This window comes from Astatotilapia calliptera, chromosome 15, assembly GCF_964374335.1.
Source record: "Astatotilapia calliptera chromosome 15, fAstCal68.1, whole genome shotgun sequence".
In the NCBI taxonomy this organism is placed as follows: domain Eukaryota; kingdom Metazoa; phylum Chordata; class Actinopteri; order Cichliformes; family Cichlidae; genus Astatotilapia; species Astatotilapia calliptera.
The window spans coordinates 16,980,029-16,997,412 of NC_137436.1; the positions used below are offsets into that span (position 1 = coordinate 16,980,029).

The following is a 17,384-nucleotide window of genomic DNA, read 5'->3' on the forward strand; positions in this document are numbered from 1 at the left end:
CACTGTTTAACATTTAGGTTTTAATAGTACATTTCTAAAGCGTACTTGTTGCCCAGCTGTAATGGTTTTGCTCCACGTGCCAGCAAATGACAGAAAGTGAGACGTTTAACCAGTACTTACTACCCAACGGACACTAGGGGGCAGTATGTAACTACAAAGTGCAAAGATGCACCTGTTACATGTTACATGCATTTATTCTGGGATTTTATTGAAAGTGTCATCTGATGCATTTTCCCTGTAAGAAGAAATGGACATGCTGACATAAGGGTCCAAAACTCCGTCTTTATTGTGCATTCCTCTTTTATTGTCATCTTTACACAAAGTGAAGAATGGTAAGAAGTCAGCCAAATAAACATTACTGTGGCCGCCTGCAGTGGAATGTTTAGAAGATAGAGTAAAGCCTAACCTTTATCCACCCACCCGTTTAAAGCAATACAACTGTTTGTAAACCTACCAACTCACCTTTTTATGACAAGATGTTCACCTCTGGGTGTCCACAACATATGTTTAGGGCAAAGTAATTATTGGTTTGTAGATTAAGAATATGTCCAAATGATCAGGTCAACACTGATTTTGGTTAGCTTTCCAGGATACGTGTGGCCTTCGTGTCTGGTGCCCTTTACTTGAATTTAAAAGCAGACATTTCAGCTTGTGCTTGTACTAACTTCAGTATTAGTAGCTACTGTTGCACATACTAACACATACTATTGTACCAACTACAGTACTACATTACACAGCTATAAGTGCAGGGAGACAGACAAAAGCAGCAAGTGTGCTGATTTAAATGTGAGCGCACACTGTAACCAAGTAAATCGGCATTGGACATACAGAGGCATATCTTGTGTCATACAATAGTAAGTTGATCTAAAAGCTTTAGTCAATCATAAGTTCAGTGTACTACACCACCTGGCAGTCAAGCATCTGTAAACTGCTCCCAGTGTTTCATTCCCTTATATCATCGTAGTGAATGATGAGATAAAACAGCTAGCTACAGCATTTAATCTAAGTCTCGTTTGACATCTGTCAAGGCATTCAAGCATTCCGTGTTTATATCACTGAAAGTAAAAGCAATAGCCTCTTCAGCTACTATATTAACATGAGAGTAGATAGAGAGAAACCACTGAGCCCGGCTTTCCTTAGTACAGGTGATTTTTGTAGAAACTTCCTAAGAGGAGTAGCATTGTTTATCATCTACACTGTGACAGCACTGGTGTCAGGTCTGGTGACTTATTGCATGCTGTCGGTCCGCTTGAACTGATCTGAGGTGAGTTTCACATGTGGTAGTAGTCCAATCCAGTGGTGTAAGCTTGTTTGGCGCACTTATCCACCTCCCATAGCTACACAAGCACACCCCAGGGTCCTTTTCCACCTGCTTCCCATAGGTAAGCAGCTCTTCTGGGTATGGTTCCACCTATTCTTCATCCAGGCCTTGTCAGGACGACTGCATGAGACCCGTCAGTCGTTTGCCTGTCAATGACTTGCCCTGGAAAAGAAGAGTCATAGTTTAAAGTTTTATTCTCAAGATTTCTAAGGAGCTAAGGAGAAAAAGAAGAAGGATGACCTGCATGCACATAGAGCTTTGTCTGCAAAAATATATTAAATCTCAAGGTGAGAATACATTATATTAGCCCTGAAAAAAAAGGGAGGGGGGGGGGACAGTAATGCAATGAGAGGTGCCTTAGGGAGCTCCAAGCTTGCCATATGAAGTCCAATAAGACTTAAATAACGTTTTTTTCTTCTTCTTTGATATCAAGCTCATAATGTGTCTGCAGAGAAATGCATAGTTTGGTCACAGTTCCATGTCTTTGCAAACCAAAGGCTTCATCTATTGAACTGAAAGAAATAATGCATTTCATAAAGCAAAAACAAACATGGCAACACATGGCAAATGGCACCCCAAAGGGAACACTGAAGAATACAGAAATCACTCAAACCGCTTAGCTGTAATTTTACATTGTAATTGTTTTGCCTGCATCCTGCCTCTTCCCTCATTTGCAGTCACGCAGTTAGGCAAACTAATTTGTACAATGGACAGTCCTTTATTACTCAATACGCCATTCTTTTAAACCATTGTTTTAAAAAAGTAAATGTCCTTTGTAGCTGCAAAAGTATCTAATGACTACAAAAAATACTTTAGCACAGATGTACAATTAAAAAAAAGTTTGATAAAGTAGCTGTAATAATTAAAACCAGACGCAGCGGGACACTCACCACACTGCGAGTGAACTTCTCCAGGGAGGTGCGTCGGCCCTGCTCCGTTTCAGGCTAGAGTCGAGCAAAAAGTAAAGAGTGTGAGAGTTCAACTCTTTCGAAGCCAAAATTGCATCTTTCACTTTCAGAGTCAGTTCGCAAAAATTGCACAAGATTGCAGGCATATTTTTAAACATTACTGATATTACAGTAATTGCTGGAAAATACTATGCCGTATTCCACTTTCTTTTCTAAAAAGGGCTGTTAGCAGTCGTCTCAGCAATTTAGCTGACCGAATGCGGTGCACCCCTCATGCCTCATAGCTGGCCCTGCTAGAGGCAGGTTGCCCATCAATCCAGTGTCAAACATGTCAAAATGCCCTTTGACATATTCACAAATTATACTGTATCTCATGGTGTGTGACTGTTACAGTGCTGTGTGTGCACTTTGAGCAGTCATTAAGTCATAAAGACTGGTCCACTTATCTCTACCAAGTAAAGTCGGGGAGCCTGCCTTAGTCTCAGCTTCACTGATGCTAATGTTCAATGATACAGCTTCTGTATGTCCACAGAGAGTAATTCATAAATAGATGACACAGTCACTTACTTTCTTCCTCGCCATCAGAAGGTCCTGGTACAGGTTGGAGCGCAGGAAACGTGAATAGCTGTCACTTTTCATCAGCTTGTAGATGTGGTCCTTAGAGGTCAGAAAGATGGGATACACAGCAAGTAAGAAGGAGAAGTTTGCGTCGGAAGGATGGCGGTGCAATTCTGCTATGTTTATATATAACTATGTGTCGATGATGTACAAAACTTGCCAACTCAAGCAGAGTAAACTGAACAAGACCCTCTCAGTGGGAGAGGATGATTGAGGCACACTGCCAGGTAACTGACAGGAGAAATCTTTTCTTTGTTTAACTCGTCCCATTTAAGCCTGTGACACGAGACGGGATTTAATAGATGCTACGCAGCGCCCAGTACCCCCCCGCCCATCTATCTCCCAATGAGACGTATTCTCTGGAAATCACTCCACAATATAGACCCATTAGTTGATACTGGTGAAGCATGTAAGAAAGACAAATGGAGCAGACAATAGTGTGGGGCAGAGCTTCTGAAAGAAGCACAGAAAACCCACAGAGATATAACCAACTTAAGTTGGAATGTAGAATAGAGCCTTGTGGTAATACTCTTGACCTCAAGCAGGCCTATTTGGAGTCAGTCACATAACTGGGGAATCCTGATACACAGGAAATTACTGAAGCTTATCCCAGCTGTCATAGTATAGGTCAACAGTCTATTGCAGGTCTAACACAGAGACAGACAACCAGTCACACAATTAGGTCATTTAGAATTAAACTTCAGAAGCATGGCGGTGCATTAGTTAGCATTGTTGTTTCCCAGCAAAAAGGTCCTGGGTTCAAATCTGCTGACTGGCTGGGGCCTTGCTATGTAAGTTTGCCTGTCTGCTTTACTTTTTCAAAAGTCACTCCAAAGGATATGAGGTGTGTATTTGCAGTGTAAATGTGTTGCAATCACTGATCAAAAGTAGGGACATTTTTCTCAGTAGTGAGAGAACAGAATGAGGCTAACTGAAATAAATGCAATTTGCTAAATGACTCCTTTTCTAGGATTCACTTAGTATTGTAGTTCACCTTTTATTATTTATGAGTACCACTAATTCTCAGTTCAGCCAGACAAATTTCAGCTGGCATTTGCCAAAAAGTTGCATAAATCTGGACAGGATTTTAAGAGCAGGTTCTTTTTTTCCCAGTCATATAATTTCTATATGTAGGTTTAAAGAGGTTGATATATTGTTACATCAGCTCCACTTTAAAACCCTGTGAAGTCCGACTGGTTTTATAATTTTCAAGTTCAAATAATTTTACTTGAGCTCAAATGCACTGCATGCTCCTCTGCTTCTCACCTGTGCATCTTCGTAGCTGTATCGTCCAGGGTCTTTCAGGTTTTGGCTGGTGCGTTCGTAACTGTGGGAGTCCAGGTTAATAGAGCTGGGCGCTCCCTCTGCCAGGAACTCTGCCCAGATGTCCTGTGCCCTCTGTGCAACTTCGTGCTGAGGTATCCTCTTTAATTCCTGCACAGCCAGCCAGAACCTGCAACAACACGACCAGAAACACACATCAGTGGCATAGACCTTTAAATCTGCATGCTAAACATGTAACTGGTGATAACTTATCTTTAGATAGATTAGCGAGTTTAGGACAGTGAAAGCTTTCTGTATGATTAGAGCGGTAAAATTAAAAGTGAAACCTTCCTGCAAAGCAAACATAGTTTTCTCGAAACATGTCAGTATCCAGAACATTGACTTACATGTATTTGATTTCTTTCTTTCTAAAATGCTCTTAAAACTTTCTCCTCCTTTCCTCGACGACACACGAGAATAATTTTCTTTTAAATATTGACACAGAGAAAAAACTTAAACTGTGTTAAATACCAGGGGCAGCAGAGAAGCAGACTGCCTGCAATATTAGTTTCTATCTATATTGATCTGTGGACTGGTTTAGCAATATAGAGCAAAGCACCTCTGGGGTGTGCTTTGCTCACTCACTCTCTATTTCTCAATAACTGACACTCTCTCTTTCTGTGCCACTCCTCCAAAAGCTCCCTCATAAAACCAAAAGCAATTAAGGGTCCAGAAGAAGAGAACAATAGATGGAGGTGAGGAGACTGGTGGCGTAGCTGAAGGGTGAACAGCGATGTGAGTGTATGCCCTCCCGCTCTGCATCTCACCCTGCTTATGTGTGTGTGTTTTTTCTCTGTAGTGGATCTCCCCCTGGCTCAGAAGTATCAACAACCGCCATAGTATCAGTTCATCCCCAGACTCTTATTCCTAACACGTTTCTGTCTCTCTCACTAGATTTCAGAGATGCCTCATCTCTCTCTCCCACCCACACACTATAAAACACCCACTTATTGCTGCATAGGTGCATAAGGGACTAAATATGACAGTGCCTAGTGTGTAAATTTGTATTTAATGTGAGCTGTAAACCATTACAAGAACAAGTCAAAGAAATCAAAAACATTCATGGACTTAAAAATTAAACAGACAGATTGAGGAAAAGTTGCCATGAGCCTAAAAACACGAGTTTTGAAATGTTTTGTGACGTGTGATGGATCGTCGGGCTAGCGGTTTCTCTTAGTATGCTTACTGCCGGTGCTCTACAACTCTGTTTTTGATGTGTAGACAGAAGTAAAGTAGTTCTGTGAAATCCTATTTCCCTTTGAATCTTTCCTTTAAGGCACGACAACTTAAATTACGTCTTAAATGCATAGGAGGAGTGTGGTTGTCTGTTTAAAGAGGCCCTGTGGTAGGGCACGTTGTGTACTCTGCACCTCACCCAGCAGAGCCAGCTGGGACAGGCTCTACTGCTGCTGCTATGACTTTTAATTGAATGAGCAGTTAAGAAAATTGATGTGTACCTCATTAGCTCAGTCTTGTTATTTTTATCAGAGTTGTAAGGCTGCATCTTTTTCTTCTCTTCGATACAACATTGTTGTTTATGGTGATAAGACCTTTCAAAAACTGTTTTTATCTTAGATTTATCCAACAGAGTAAAAAAAAAAATACTAGAAGAGATACATCTGCATAACATTGTAGCTCAGTATTGCTCCTTTCTAATACTCTTTTCTTTTCCTGAAATTTCGATGAGCAGAATTTTAGTGTGGTTTGTGCGCTTCTCTTTAAGTGTTCTAGGTATCTAAAAACTGGCAAACCTTCACTTGATTGCTCTTCCATGTTCCAAGTGGGTTGAAATGGTAGGTTGGAACAATGAGGTTGCCAAGAAGAAATAATTTCTGCCTATTTTCATGGAAGTGAAAGCTTTTGATCGACTCTTATACTCTCCTCACGTTGTTAAAGGGGAGCTGCACAAATGTCCAACTGAATGTCTTAAATGTTATCCTATGAAGCACAGAGGATTTGTTATAATGCAGAATAAGCTGCCTTTAAAAATTCACCACAAAATCTGTGCTTGTGCACTACTTGCCTTTCTTCATTAATTGAGTTCAGTACAGCATGGTTAAAAAGAGCAGGAAAATATCACTTCAACATACAACAGTGATGACTGAAATATATTTTGCTCACCTGAGATTCTCTGAGCTAAACTCTGATTCTAGAAACTTGAGGAAAAGCTCCTGCCCTGCTGGATCTTTCAAGGCGTCCTCCAAAGAGAAGCCCCACTTCTTCACCCTCTGCTGACTGGGCTCCTTACTAGGAAAGATGGAGATAGGGATTGGCAGTTTATTGTTATATATGTATATATGTATATTGCAGCCCCTCTATAAAAATATCTGTGGTTCCAAAATTATCAGTGCAATATATTTGTGTTCCCCTCAAATTAAGCTGAAAAATCTGTAGTATTCACAAAACTCTACTTTCAATATGTTTTTGACAATAGTTACAATGTCCTTAAAAAAATAAAGAATGAAACTAGTGTCTGAGACTTAATTACAGCTGGGAAAGTGTGGACAGATCTAAAAAGTGAAAACAGAGGAAAGATGAAGATAGAGATGAGACATTAAAACTGCAAAATCCTCCTGATCTTTGGGACTCACGAAAGGGTCTGATGTGGATGTGATACTGGTTTATGAAAAGCTGCACATTATGACAGTGCTCATCTGAAATCCAATCATTACAATCTCTGCAGGGAATATGTTCTCTTATCCTGCAATTAATCAATTCAGATGAATTATTAAGCTACATTAGGCACAGTGATCATGTGTCTGATCTAATGAATTCCTGCGTATTCAGCAGTTCCAATCATAGTGCACCTTGTTGAGAGCACTACTTTTCTTTATGTTTAATAATTTGGTAGCAAGGCAGTTCATTTGTTTGATCGGTCTTATATGTGTTTTCTTTGATTTGGGCTGAGTGATCTGTAAATGTCCGTCACTAGTTCAAAAGTTCTCTGCCAAAGCAATTAGTGCTTGATCAGTACTCGGTCAGTCACACTTTGGCTTTACAAGAAAAAAAATCATGCCTGTATAGCAGCTACACGCCTCTAGAGCGTGAGTCACACGTTTGATTCCCACCTGGGGCGTCTGTATCCAGTAAGGGTCTTAGGCTTGACCCTCCATGCTATATGAAGTCATGCCGATACCCAACATCCACATTGACAGCGAAACAACTAGTAGCTCAGTGTTCCAACATTTAGAAGAAAGGACTGTTCTCAAAGCTAGAGACTGACGAGGTACAACACACATGTTATGGCAACAGGGAGCCAGGACAACAGGTCAGGGGGTAGATATCATGACCCCCCCACCCAAGCAGGTATCCGTCTCCTTGAGTGCGAGAGTCCTGAAAGATAGGATCATGGTGAAGCTTGACCTGACTGTGTGCTAAGATGGATCAATACATGAGGAGGACCACTGCTGTTCTGCATATGTCTGAACACACTATGGATACGGAATTGAGTTGTCAGCTATCCTCCTGTGGATTTCATCAAGTTGTATGCCAAGAACGGGATATCGATCCACTGATCCACACCAGCAGCAATGGCATCGGAATGTCATTCGGGCTAGAGATGAAGGAGGTCAGAACTGAGGGGACTGAGCTACCAAACTAATAAGATGGCCAAAACAGGAGATAGAAGCCACTGACATCAAGACAAGGAAGCTCCAAGCAAGGAGGGTTTTCATAGCCTGTCAACGATGTTGATCAGCTGCGTATATACGAATGTGAATCGTATTATTGGCTGGACTGGGGATAAGGAGGCATTGTTCTAATCCCATAAGGGAGCAGCCAGTCACTTACTGACTAACACTGCAAAACAGAAGTATTTACTTTAATTCCAAGTCAGGTTAGATTTTTTTTTTTTTTATGCCCAACGCAGATTTTTTGTGCGCAGAGACTGTGCCAGCAGTATGCAATTGTGCACGCGCGCAGCTTAGATGGAACATTGCTCAGGAACAACATCGGAGAACTCTGCCCTAGAAGAGCGCAGTCCTAGGAACAGTTAAGTTACTGCACCTCTGGTAGAGGATCCGAGCTTGAAGGATAGACCGCCCGCAGGGGTGAGAGGGGAATTTTAAAATGTTATTTTATATATAAAACAAAAAAAATTCTTACAAACTTATCCAAGATACTAAAGTTGCCCCCTGATGCAACAAAGTGTGTTTGAATGTCGGGAAAAAGCACTTGTATTTATGTGTATGTGAATGAGGCTTGTTACAGCAGTAAGATGGTGCTTCGAGTTTTCAAAGACCATTTAGCATTTAAGTTGGGAGAATTGTGCAGTGAAATTTCTGATTATCCAGATCGTTTAAATTTTTGAGTTGCAAATCAGGGTTAAAATAAGCTGATAAGTAGCAAAAAGAAATACTTTGGAATGAAAGCCGATCATCAACAATCGTTTCTTCAACGACTTTGTCAGGACTTGCCTGCTGTCAGCAACTATATGATCAAGGGCAGCACATGGAGTGCGTTCACACTTGAATTAGCCTTTTGTGAGATTGGTTTCGGTCTGTTTGATATTTACTTCCAAAGGGGGGTGCAGTGTGAGCTTTCACACTGCACACACCTGAGATTGTTTAAAAAAGCGTTGAATAGGTGTCCTTGAAAAGAATTCCCTTCCCCTATGGGCTCTATGTGAAATTGGTTTTGAGATTTACACACCAAAAGGCAAAAAGGAAGGTTATAGGTTACAGAGCCCAACAACAGAAAAATAAATTATTTTAAAATAATCAGTGCAAACAGTTTCCTCTAAAAATACCATGATTATGAAAACAACAACAAAACAGCACGCAGAGACATCTTGACATATCCACTGACAGTGATCGTACCTAGCCTCCAAATCCCAGAAAGTGGGGTCATCGCTGGTCCAGGGGTTGGATGGTTCAGGTGATGTCACAAATGGGTCATACTCCAAGTACTGCTCAGTGTAGGCTATCAGACTGACACACAACAGCAACAACACACATGGACACACATGACAAAGGAAAGGAGGCATTAGCTTATCATATGTTTAGAGACAGCAGTGACATGCTGATGATTTGAGGTAAATGTTAATAGTGAACCGCATGTTTTTCTGCAGTAAAATTAAGAAACTGATGTCCTGAGTAGTCTGAGACAAACGGTAAGTGAGAGACAGAGTGAAGCAGAATGTCCTTCACAACAACAGCAACACTGTGCAGAAAATATTTTCCTTCTCACAGATTAAGCAATAATGCAAGAATCCCCAATAACATACAAATGTATGTACTACAACTTCGCTGCACTGCCAACGCATGACCTCAAGCTGTACGAAGGCGAGGAAAAACACAACTTCTTCTCTTTACAGCAGTAATATCCTTCTAACCCTACGGTACAAAAGCTTCATTATATCTAAATATGACTTTTTGATTTACATATTACAACACATGAAAATATGAGCTATATACATAAAAAGAAAAACAAAATTATAAAAATTACAAAAAAACTGCAGAAACTCCATTTACTTATGTGTTTCCAGACCTTTTATTTTTGATGCTGATTCCAGAAAGTTTTAAATTGACTAACAAATAAATGCAATTCCAGATACCAGGATCCATAAAAATCATAGACACCAGGCCAACAGAAGTTATAGAAGCTCAATACAATATACAGTACATTCTGTAACAGCAATGGGCAAGATAAGCAGGGTATCAGGACCACGGACAGAGACAGCCCAGAGTTTGTTTGGATGTTCCTGTGCAGAGTTCTCTGAATGAGCAACAACGTAGTAGAAACTTGATGTCCACCTGAGGATGACACCTACAAGAGCTGCCCAGCCATGAAAATCAAAGCTCCCCTGCACAGTTTAGTGCTGTTGTTAATGCCAGGGGACGTTTAGAAGCAGAGCACTGGTGACTTTTACACACCAAATACCTCAGCACTTGGCGACCCTAACCTGCAATTAAACTCTTCCCTTTTGCAATAATACTACATAAAGTTGATTTTAAAAGGAATTTCTTGAACTGACTTGATAATTCATTGAGTGACTCTGTGAAAGTGACCCATTCTTTTGCAAATGTTTGGAAGGATATTATAAGCTTTGGCAATGGGACTGAAAACAATAATGCTGTGTGTGGCCCAGTGCTTATGTCCACATAGTGTAGTTAAAGACTTGTTCTCAGTTGAAGTTCAAATCGTTAAACAGGGCAAGACGGTTGAAACTGTACAGTGAGCAGTTTTTTAAAAGACTACAAAAACACAGTGTTTTGTTCTTAATGTGTTAAAGGAAAAAGCATAGACTTTATGGGGCTGGAGTATTGTACAAAAATTATTTAAAATGAAAATTGTGCAGTTTCACATCACATCCCAAACATCCTCTCTAGAACCCTTGACCCTATTGTGTATTATTAGCTCAATACTTATTCAAATTTTGAAAATGTGACATCATATTGATAAATTCAAGAGAATGAAAGTAATGAAAATGCATGTTGAGCCCAAATGGTAAATGGCCTGTATTTTTTATAGTGCTTTACTAGTCCCTAAGGACCCCAAAGCGCTTTACACAACCAGTCATCCACCCATTCACACACATTGTCTTTAGACCTGTATATCTAATAGTCACACTGAGCATGAAAATCCAGGGACAAAATACAGTCTTACTGAACCACTTCATACCCAAACAGCAAAAGCAGCACTCTGGACTCTGAATGTCAAACTGAAACCTCCACAGGTCCAAATAAGGTGTCAAGAAACCTATTATCCCCTGTCTGCCACTCCTCTAGGAGAGTTACAGTAAAAGGTAGGCCAGTAGCACAGAGCTTTGTCTGATTATGGATGGTCAGAGAGTACAGGAGATGGGAACGGAGTACCTTAGCGACAAAGAGTGCCTCACAAGATTGACAAGATAGAGATTGGACATGATGCTGTGCTCCATTTTAAATGTGTATGTGAAGTAAGTTTCCTGTACCTTTCAGCAACTTTGGACATCTTCATGCAGTGACGATCTAGCTGGGTATTCAGGAATACGATCTGAAAAAGACAATGAGCAATAAACTATACCAAAAAATCTTTTTATATAAAGGTTTTTGAATCTGATTGCATGATCTCAACTAGAGCTAGCAAATACCTGTAACAGAAATAAATGAAAAGGAGCTTGTTGAGTCAGCTGGCAGTGTCTATGTCAATCGGCAATACTGTTAGTGCTACCATTTCTCATAATTACTGTTTGTGCGAGAAAACAATCCAGCAGATTTGAAAAGATTTGACAAGGTGGGCACCGCACAAAATGCATTACAATGTCTGCCAATCTTCTCTGTAATTGGCCTGCGGCTGTGAAATCCAGTGCTTGTGGCGTTAAAAGCAGAAAGAGCACAAAACACTGACATCTTCTCTAATGATGGCTTATAATTTTGTCAACATTTGAACTGATTTTTACCTCCTTTTCTACATCCTCCTTGGTGCCTTTCCTGCAGTGGTGTAAAGGAGTGTGTATGGGACTCTGAGACTGTGTTCCCTCCTCTATCACACCATACACCGACTGGGCCATTCAACCATGATGAGAGAGGAGAAGTGGGTAAGTATTAGAAGGTACACTTATTTTCTTGCAGTGTGGGAAATGATATGTTATGTTGTTTAAAAAATGCAAGGGACATGAATTTTAACACAACTTACAAAAAATTTTAAAAAAAGGAATAAACTTGTTGCATGGGGTATATTTTAAAAAATCTCTTTAAAAAGATTCCTGTCACAAAGTTGACAGCTAAGGTTTTACCTTCTTAACTCTGTGAGGATTCTTCATGCGTCTACATTTCCTGATGTCCATCTCTGTGGTGTTAACACATCCAGGCTGCAGAAAAAAACACCCCAAGGAAAACAATGTCATTGCATCAGCACTATTTGAGAATGCGGATTAGGTGGGTGGCTATAATCTCACATAGACAGGAAGTGTGTATGTGAGACTTACCACAGGTCTGTGGACATCCCAGAAAGCTCTCTCTTGGCTGTCCAGGATCTTCCTTTCAATTTTATCCTTTTTCCTGTCAATCCTGCAGAATAGAGCAGTGTTTTTTAACAATAATGAGGCTCAGAACAGACTCAGTCTACAGTGTACTCTAGCTTCATACACACTGTCTGCATCCACATACTGTGTAACTCTGTGTTATTCCAGGTACTTGAGGACTTCCAGTTTTTTGATATCTACATTTCATTTTTTTCAAAAAGAAATTAATTTAAAAATTAAGAATATTCACCGTGAGTTAAAAAAGCATTTAAAATTGTCTAACAGGCTTCAAGAATAATAAGAATAACAATTGTATAATTTGTTGATCTTCATAATGTTTAATAGGTTATGACTTTAACTTTTAACTTAATAATTTTAAGGAATTGCTACTTTGCATACTAGTATTTAAAGTCTTTGACCCCTGGCAACGTGCATTATGTTTGTTTATGTGCTAGACTTCCACATTGTTACTTATTTAGAAGAAGAAGAAAAATTAGAAAACATTTTAATACTAGTTTCGTGAATCATGATCAGATTAGAAATGCTGGTCATATATACCTGGAACCAAAACATGGAAGCAAATGTAATAATAGCAGTTCACTTTATTTCACAAAGATCTTGGGAACATTTTGGAAATTACAGCTTTCCCTCAGACTGATGCAACTGTGGATTCATAATCAAAAGAAGGCTGGCAAAGGATGGTGGAAAACAGAGCAGTGTGTACAGTCTCCACTCTTCTTCCATTTTCGAATTTCCATGTGTTCCAAGTAAGTATTGCCTATGTTTGTTAGTTTAAAGAGCATCTGATGTGAAACACACCTGTAGACACGTCAATCCTAATCTCACAGTGGTAATCTTACACAAAACCACACGTACAAATGCTCACTTCTCATGATTGCTTGTCTTTTACCTTGAGTGTGAATGACATCAGTGCATGCACTGCAGTTTCATGTGTTGCCTTGGTAACAGATCACACTTACTTGACCTGGGCCTCAGCCTGCATGTAGATAAACTCCCACTTCCTGGCAAAAGCTCTCTGCAGCCTGGCCAGGTTCTCCTGTTAGAAATGAGAGAGAAACATTATCAAAAGTCAACAAGGAAAAACAATAGTTGGGAAAAAAAATACTGTTAAATACACGTGACAGTTTTAAAGTTTGAGTCTGCTCCAAGAAGTAATTTAGATTTCATGCCATCACAGACACACGCCTGTCTGACCTTTAAGAGGCTGTATTTTTTTGGTCCCAGAGCTTGATGCACTGATCAATACTTGGACTAATAGCTTAGAGCAACAGTTCAACACTCACAGCCTCATAATCTGCCAGCTCCAGCCTCGTCTTGTTCTGCATGGTCCGCTTGCACAGGTAAATAGCTGAAGGAGAAAGAGAGAGAAAGAATTAATCACAGAGACATCCCTGTTCCTCCTTTTCACTCATCTGTGCTCATCTCTCACTCTCTGTGCAACCCACCTCTCCTCTCCTCACCACCCATTTTACATGGACTACAATCCCTCTCAAGCTGCCTGCCCACCATTGGGATTATGAGGCAGTTTTAAGAGTCCCTGAACTCCCAAACCAAAAACTCCAGTCGTGGCTGTGTCTGAAAGGATGAAGGGCAGGAAGTGGAACAGTGATTGACTAATCATGTCAGCTGTTCGCCTCCTCAACTAAAAGTACAGTGCTTACTGGGCTTCAGTGCTTTGCTCAGTGGGAGTTTGTTGAGCTTTAGTTATAAATTGCAGGCTTATGCCTTCTCATCTGTTTACGGTTGCTTCATCTTTCTTCAGATCAGAAAAATCGGAAAAAAATCTACATAGTCAAGACTTGAAATGAAACACTGTATTGAAAAGAATAGCACGGTTATATCAACTCAATAAAAATAAATAAATAAAGGTTAAAACTCTGTGTCTTGGTGAGACATTATGACATGAAAATATGTAGTTTTCATCAATTAATAAGAATATTATGACATATTGAAATTAATGCATAAAGTTGATTCTCTTTATCTGGATGCAGCGTTTTCTGTGGAAGAAACGATTTGTCACTCATCCATGTTACTTGGTCAGGCTCAGCTGACTGCAGGCATCCCCAATTAGTTACTTATTAATATTCCCTACAGTGGGATATTTAATTGGTGTCTGCTTGTTATAATCACTTTTTAAGCTACACGGTCTAGCTTTTGCTGCATAAAGCTTGTTCAGAGTTGAGCTGACAGACAAAAGTTAGATAAATTATCCAGTTATAATCTTTCTGCTCCTAATAAAAAGGCAGTCAGAAAACATGTTTTTCCAAAGGTTTTGCCTCAAGATCAGATGTAGATTGATAAGATCCATATCTTATCCCTCAGTTATTATTGATGGTTATTCATACCCTGCTAATGTTGGAGGTGTAGTTTGCACTTTACATAATACCTCAGAAGCAGCTGTTGTAAATTAGATTAGAGACCGGGACCACAGAAAGCATTAGTTTCACCTTAAATTCAGTATAACACTAGCAGGTTTCGTTCCATGCAGTGATGCTATATTACTGTTTCCAACCCACGTATACTATTTCTAATCCATTTAATTAATCTTATGACTAAAGCATTGCTCTTTAAAACTTAAAGGACAATCAAAAACCACAAAATGTCAAGATATTCCTTGAAGTTTCTCACCATAGTCTGTGTTCTCAGGCTCCCAGCAGTTGGACGGCCAGAAATATGGCGCCTGAGGACAAAACAAAGTAGAAATGTGAAAATCAAAAGTGATGCTGAATTGCTGCTGATTGTTCCCTGAACCTCCCAGGTCACGATTTATGAGTCAAAACTATTTGACAAAACTGGAGTGATGATGATGACCTTTACAAGATAGCTGTTTGCCTCTGAGACACAGGGGAGCACATGATTGTCTTGCTTCACCAATCAAAATATTTTTTATTATCAGGGCAGGAGAGATTCAGAACAGCCAACTTCTAAAACTTTTCACACCTCTGCAACACCCCAGGGGGCTATTACTCATGGAAAAGTATTGCAGAAAACAATAAAAGAATGACAGCTGGGAAGTAAACAGTCAGAAAACAGAACAATAAGCCGCCAGGCAAAGAACAGACAGGACAGGTTCTGTATTTGACAAAAAACTATGTAAAACTGTTAAACGAGTCCAAACCATCTGTAGTATTTTCATTGAGAAGAGATATTACACAATTGTGATTTTTCTGCCCTGTGTTTCTCTTTATCTTGCACTTGATTTGCCTCCAAAAGGAAATGCTAATGAGTGGTGATTATCTTTATGAAGCTCTTTCGGCTACAGCAAATAGACCTCCTCCTCCTCCCCTCTTTTATTCCACTTCACTTTGAAGGAGGAGAACCAAGGTCAAATAACCTAATGTGCACTGTTGGTTTAATTAAACTGCTCTTCTGGCTTCACTGGAGATTCAATCCTGTAACTGCAGTATGTATAGGAAGAAGATGCTACATAGAAATCATTCTAATCGCACCACATGCTGCTTTTGCATTCACAAATGAGGAATTTGAAAACATGGTTTCCTTTCTTTAATTAGAGACTTCAGTCTGGCATAATTAATATGCAAGCTTAATGCCACTGCCTTATCTGTGAACAGTGAAGGAGGCACAAAATGTCAGCCTTACTTTATTTTTTTTTGTTCTTTGATATGAGTCTCTAATTGTAGTGTGGGCTGCTACACTACATGTCCCTGTAAAGATTCTGGTAGCTGCCTATTTGGCCCGGACCAGACCTGCTTCCTCTGAGCTCTTGATGAATATTTTAACAGCTCACCATCCATTTTTAATAGGGTCACAGGATCCCAACATAGTACTGAAGAAACTGTAGTGGACAGGGCCCCAGTGCTTCTATAACGAAGCAAGTAATCGTCAGTGGCTGATTGGGATATTGTAGGCGACCCCACAGCTAGATTAAACTTGCTGGAGGTTTTTTATTATCTCTTACAATTACACAGAATGAAGAAGGCATTAGTGTGAGAGTCATGTCTGGCACAAAAGGGAACATAAAAGGGAACATTAAAGAAAAACTATTTTCATCTATTGACAATAAAGAGCCGGTACTCGAAACTTACTATATCTACATTTCAAAAGCTATCTGAATGTGCTGAGTCAACCACAATTTTTCCACCATGTTAAGAATAGCTATCAAAAGTAACATCCATCCATCCATTTTCTTCCGCTTATCCAGGGCTGGTTCGTGGGGGCAGCAGCCCAAGCAGAGAAGCCCAGACCTCCCTCTCCCCAGCCACCTCCTCCAGCTTGTCCGGGGGAACACCAAGGCTTTCCCAGGCCAGCCAAGAGATATAATCTCTCCAATGTGTCCTGGGTTTGCCCCGGGTCCTCCTCCGCGAGTCGCTACCTTATTGTGGTGGACGGGTTTGCGCGACCCAGGGATCCCAGGGGCTATGTAGGGCTGTGCAATATGACCAAAACCTCATATCCCGATATAAAACATCTATCGTCCGATAACTGTATCATTATCGGACGATAGATGTTTCACAAAAATTTAACATTTTCTGTAAATTCAGAGTTTCAGGTAATCATTAGCTATCCAGTTTCATGTAGTGGTTCAATCCCTTACTTACTCACTTGAATTTTTCACCCGTCTATACAGAAAATAATTTTACGATATTTATCAAAACAAGACACTAACCTAGAATTAACCATGAAGTATCTAAATGCTGATTGTCACGTTTCTCATTAAGCTTCACATCAGGTATAAATCTTGAGTTTGCTAATAATTAAATGTGGCCATACCTCCTATAGCCTTCTCTGTGTTTTTAACCACTTGGTGTGTCCGCTCACCTGGAAGCGGTAGAAAGTTCCATCGTCTTTCAGGGTAAGGACATGGTCTGAGATTGGGAAAAAGTACCCCTGAGCTGCAATTAAACTCCCAATGTGCATCGCCTCAGCTGTAAAAGGAGCAGAATAAAGAGATAAATAGATTACAGTAGATTCCTCAGCATTGCAGACAGTATTTACATTGCAGTATGGATAGAATTAAGTTGGTTGAAACAACATCTAGACAATGAGATCAAATATGACAGTCATGGAACTGATATTTTGTAACATTACATTAATACAAAACTATGAATCACCTGCCAAGTATACCATCCCTGGAATATTTTTTGAAGTGGAGCATTTTAAGAAATGCAAATATATCAACACAGCTTGTTGAACCTTTGTTTTGTTTGTTTGTCTGTTTAAAGTGGCTTTCTGCTAGGACTATGGGAATCAGAGGTGGTTGGGATGTACATGGATGACTCAGTGACTG

The 17,384-nt window shown here is 39.9% G+C and overlaps 1 protein-coding gene across 1 annotated transcript in view; it reads right to left on the reverse strand.

Annotated features, from left to right (window-relative positions):
• Window positions 1-262: 262 nt before the first annotated feature.
• The window catches only part of rgs6 (regulator of G protein signaling 6), a 102,307-nt gene continuing 85,185 nt past the window's right edge, over window positions 263-17,384 (reverse strand). Inside the window, exons 5-18 of the mRNA XM_026194245.2 lie at window positions 16,916-17,022; window positions 14,765-14,816; window positions 13,420-13,484; window positions 13,096-13,172; window positions 12,080-12,161; window positions 11,888-11,962; window positions 11,552-11,653; window positions 11,084-11,145; window positions 8,988-9,098; window positions 6,292-6,417; window positions 4,114-4,300; window positions 2,797-2,886; window positions 2,212-2,265; window positions 263-1,483 (exon numbers count right to left, since the gene is read on the reverse strand). Coding sequence (XP_026050030.1) covers window positions 1,433-1,483; window positions 2,212-2,265; window positions 2,797-2,886; window positions 4,114-4,300; window positions 6,292-6,417; window positions 8,988-9,098; window positions 11,084-11,145; window positions 11,552-11,653; window positions 11,888-11,962; window positions 12,080-12,161; window positions 13,096-13,172; window positions 13,420-13,484; window positions 14,765-14,816; window positions 16,916-17,022 — 1,241 coding nt within the window. The 3' untranslated portion in view covers window positions 263-1,432. The remainder of the gene's footprint in view (window positions 1,484-2,211; window positions 2,266-2,796; window positions 2,887-4,113; window positions 4,301-6,291; window positions 6,418-8,987; window positions 9,099-11,083; window positions 11,146-11,551; window positions 11,654-11,887; window positions 11,963-12,079; window positions 12,162-13,095; window positions 13,173-13,419; window positions 13,485-14,764; window positions 14,817-16,915; window positions 17,023-17,384) is intronic.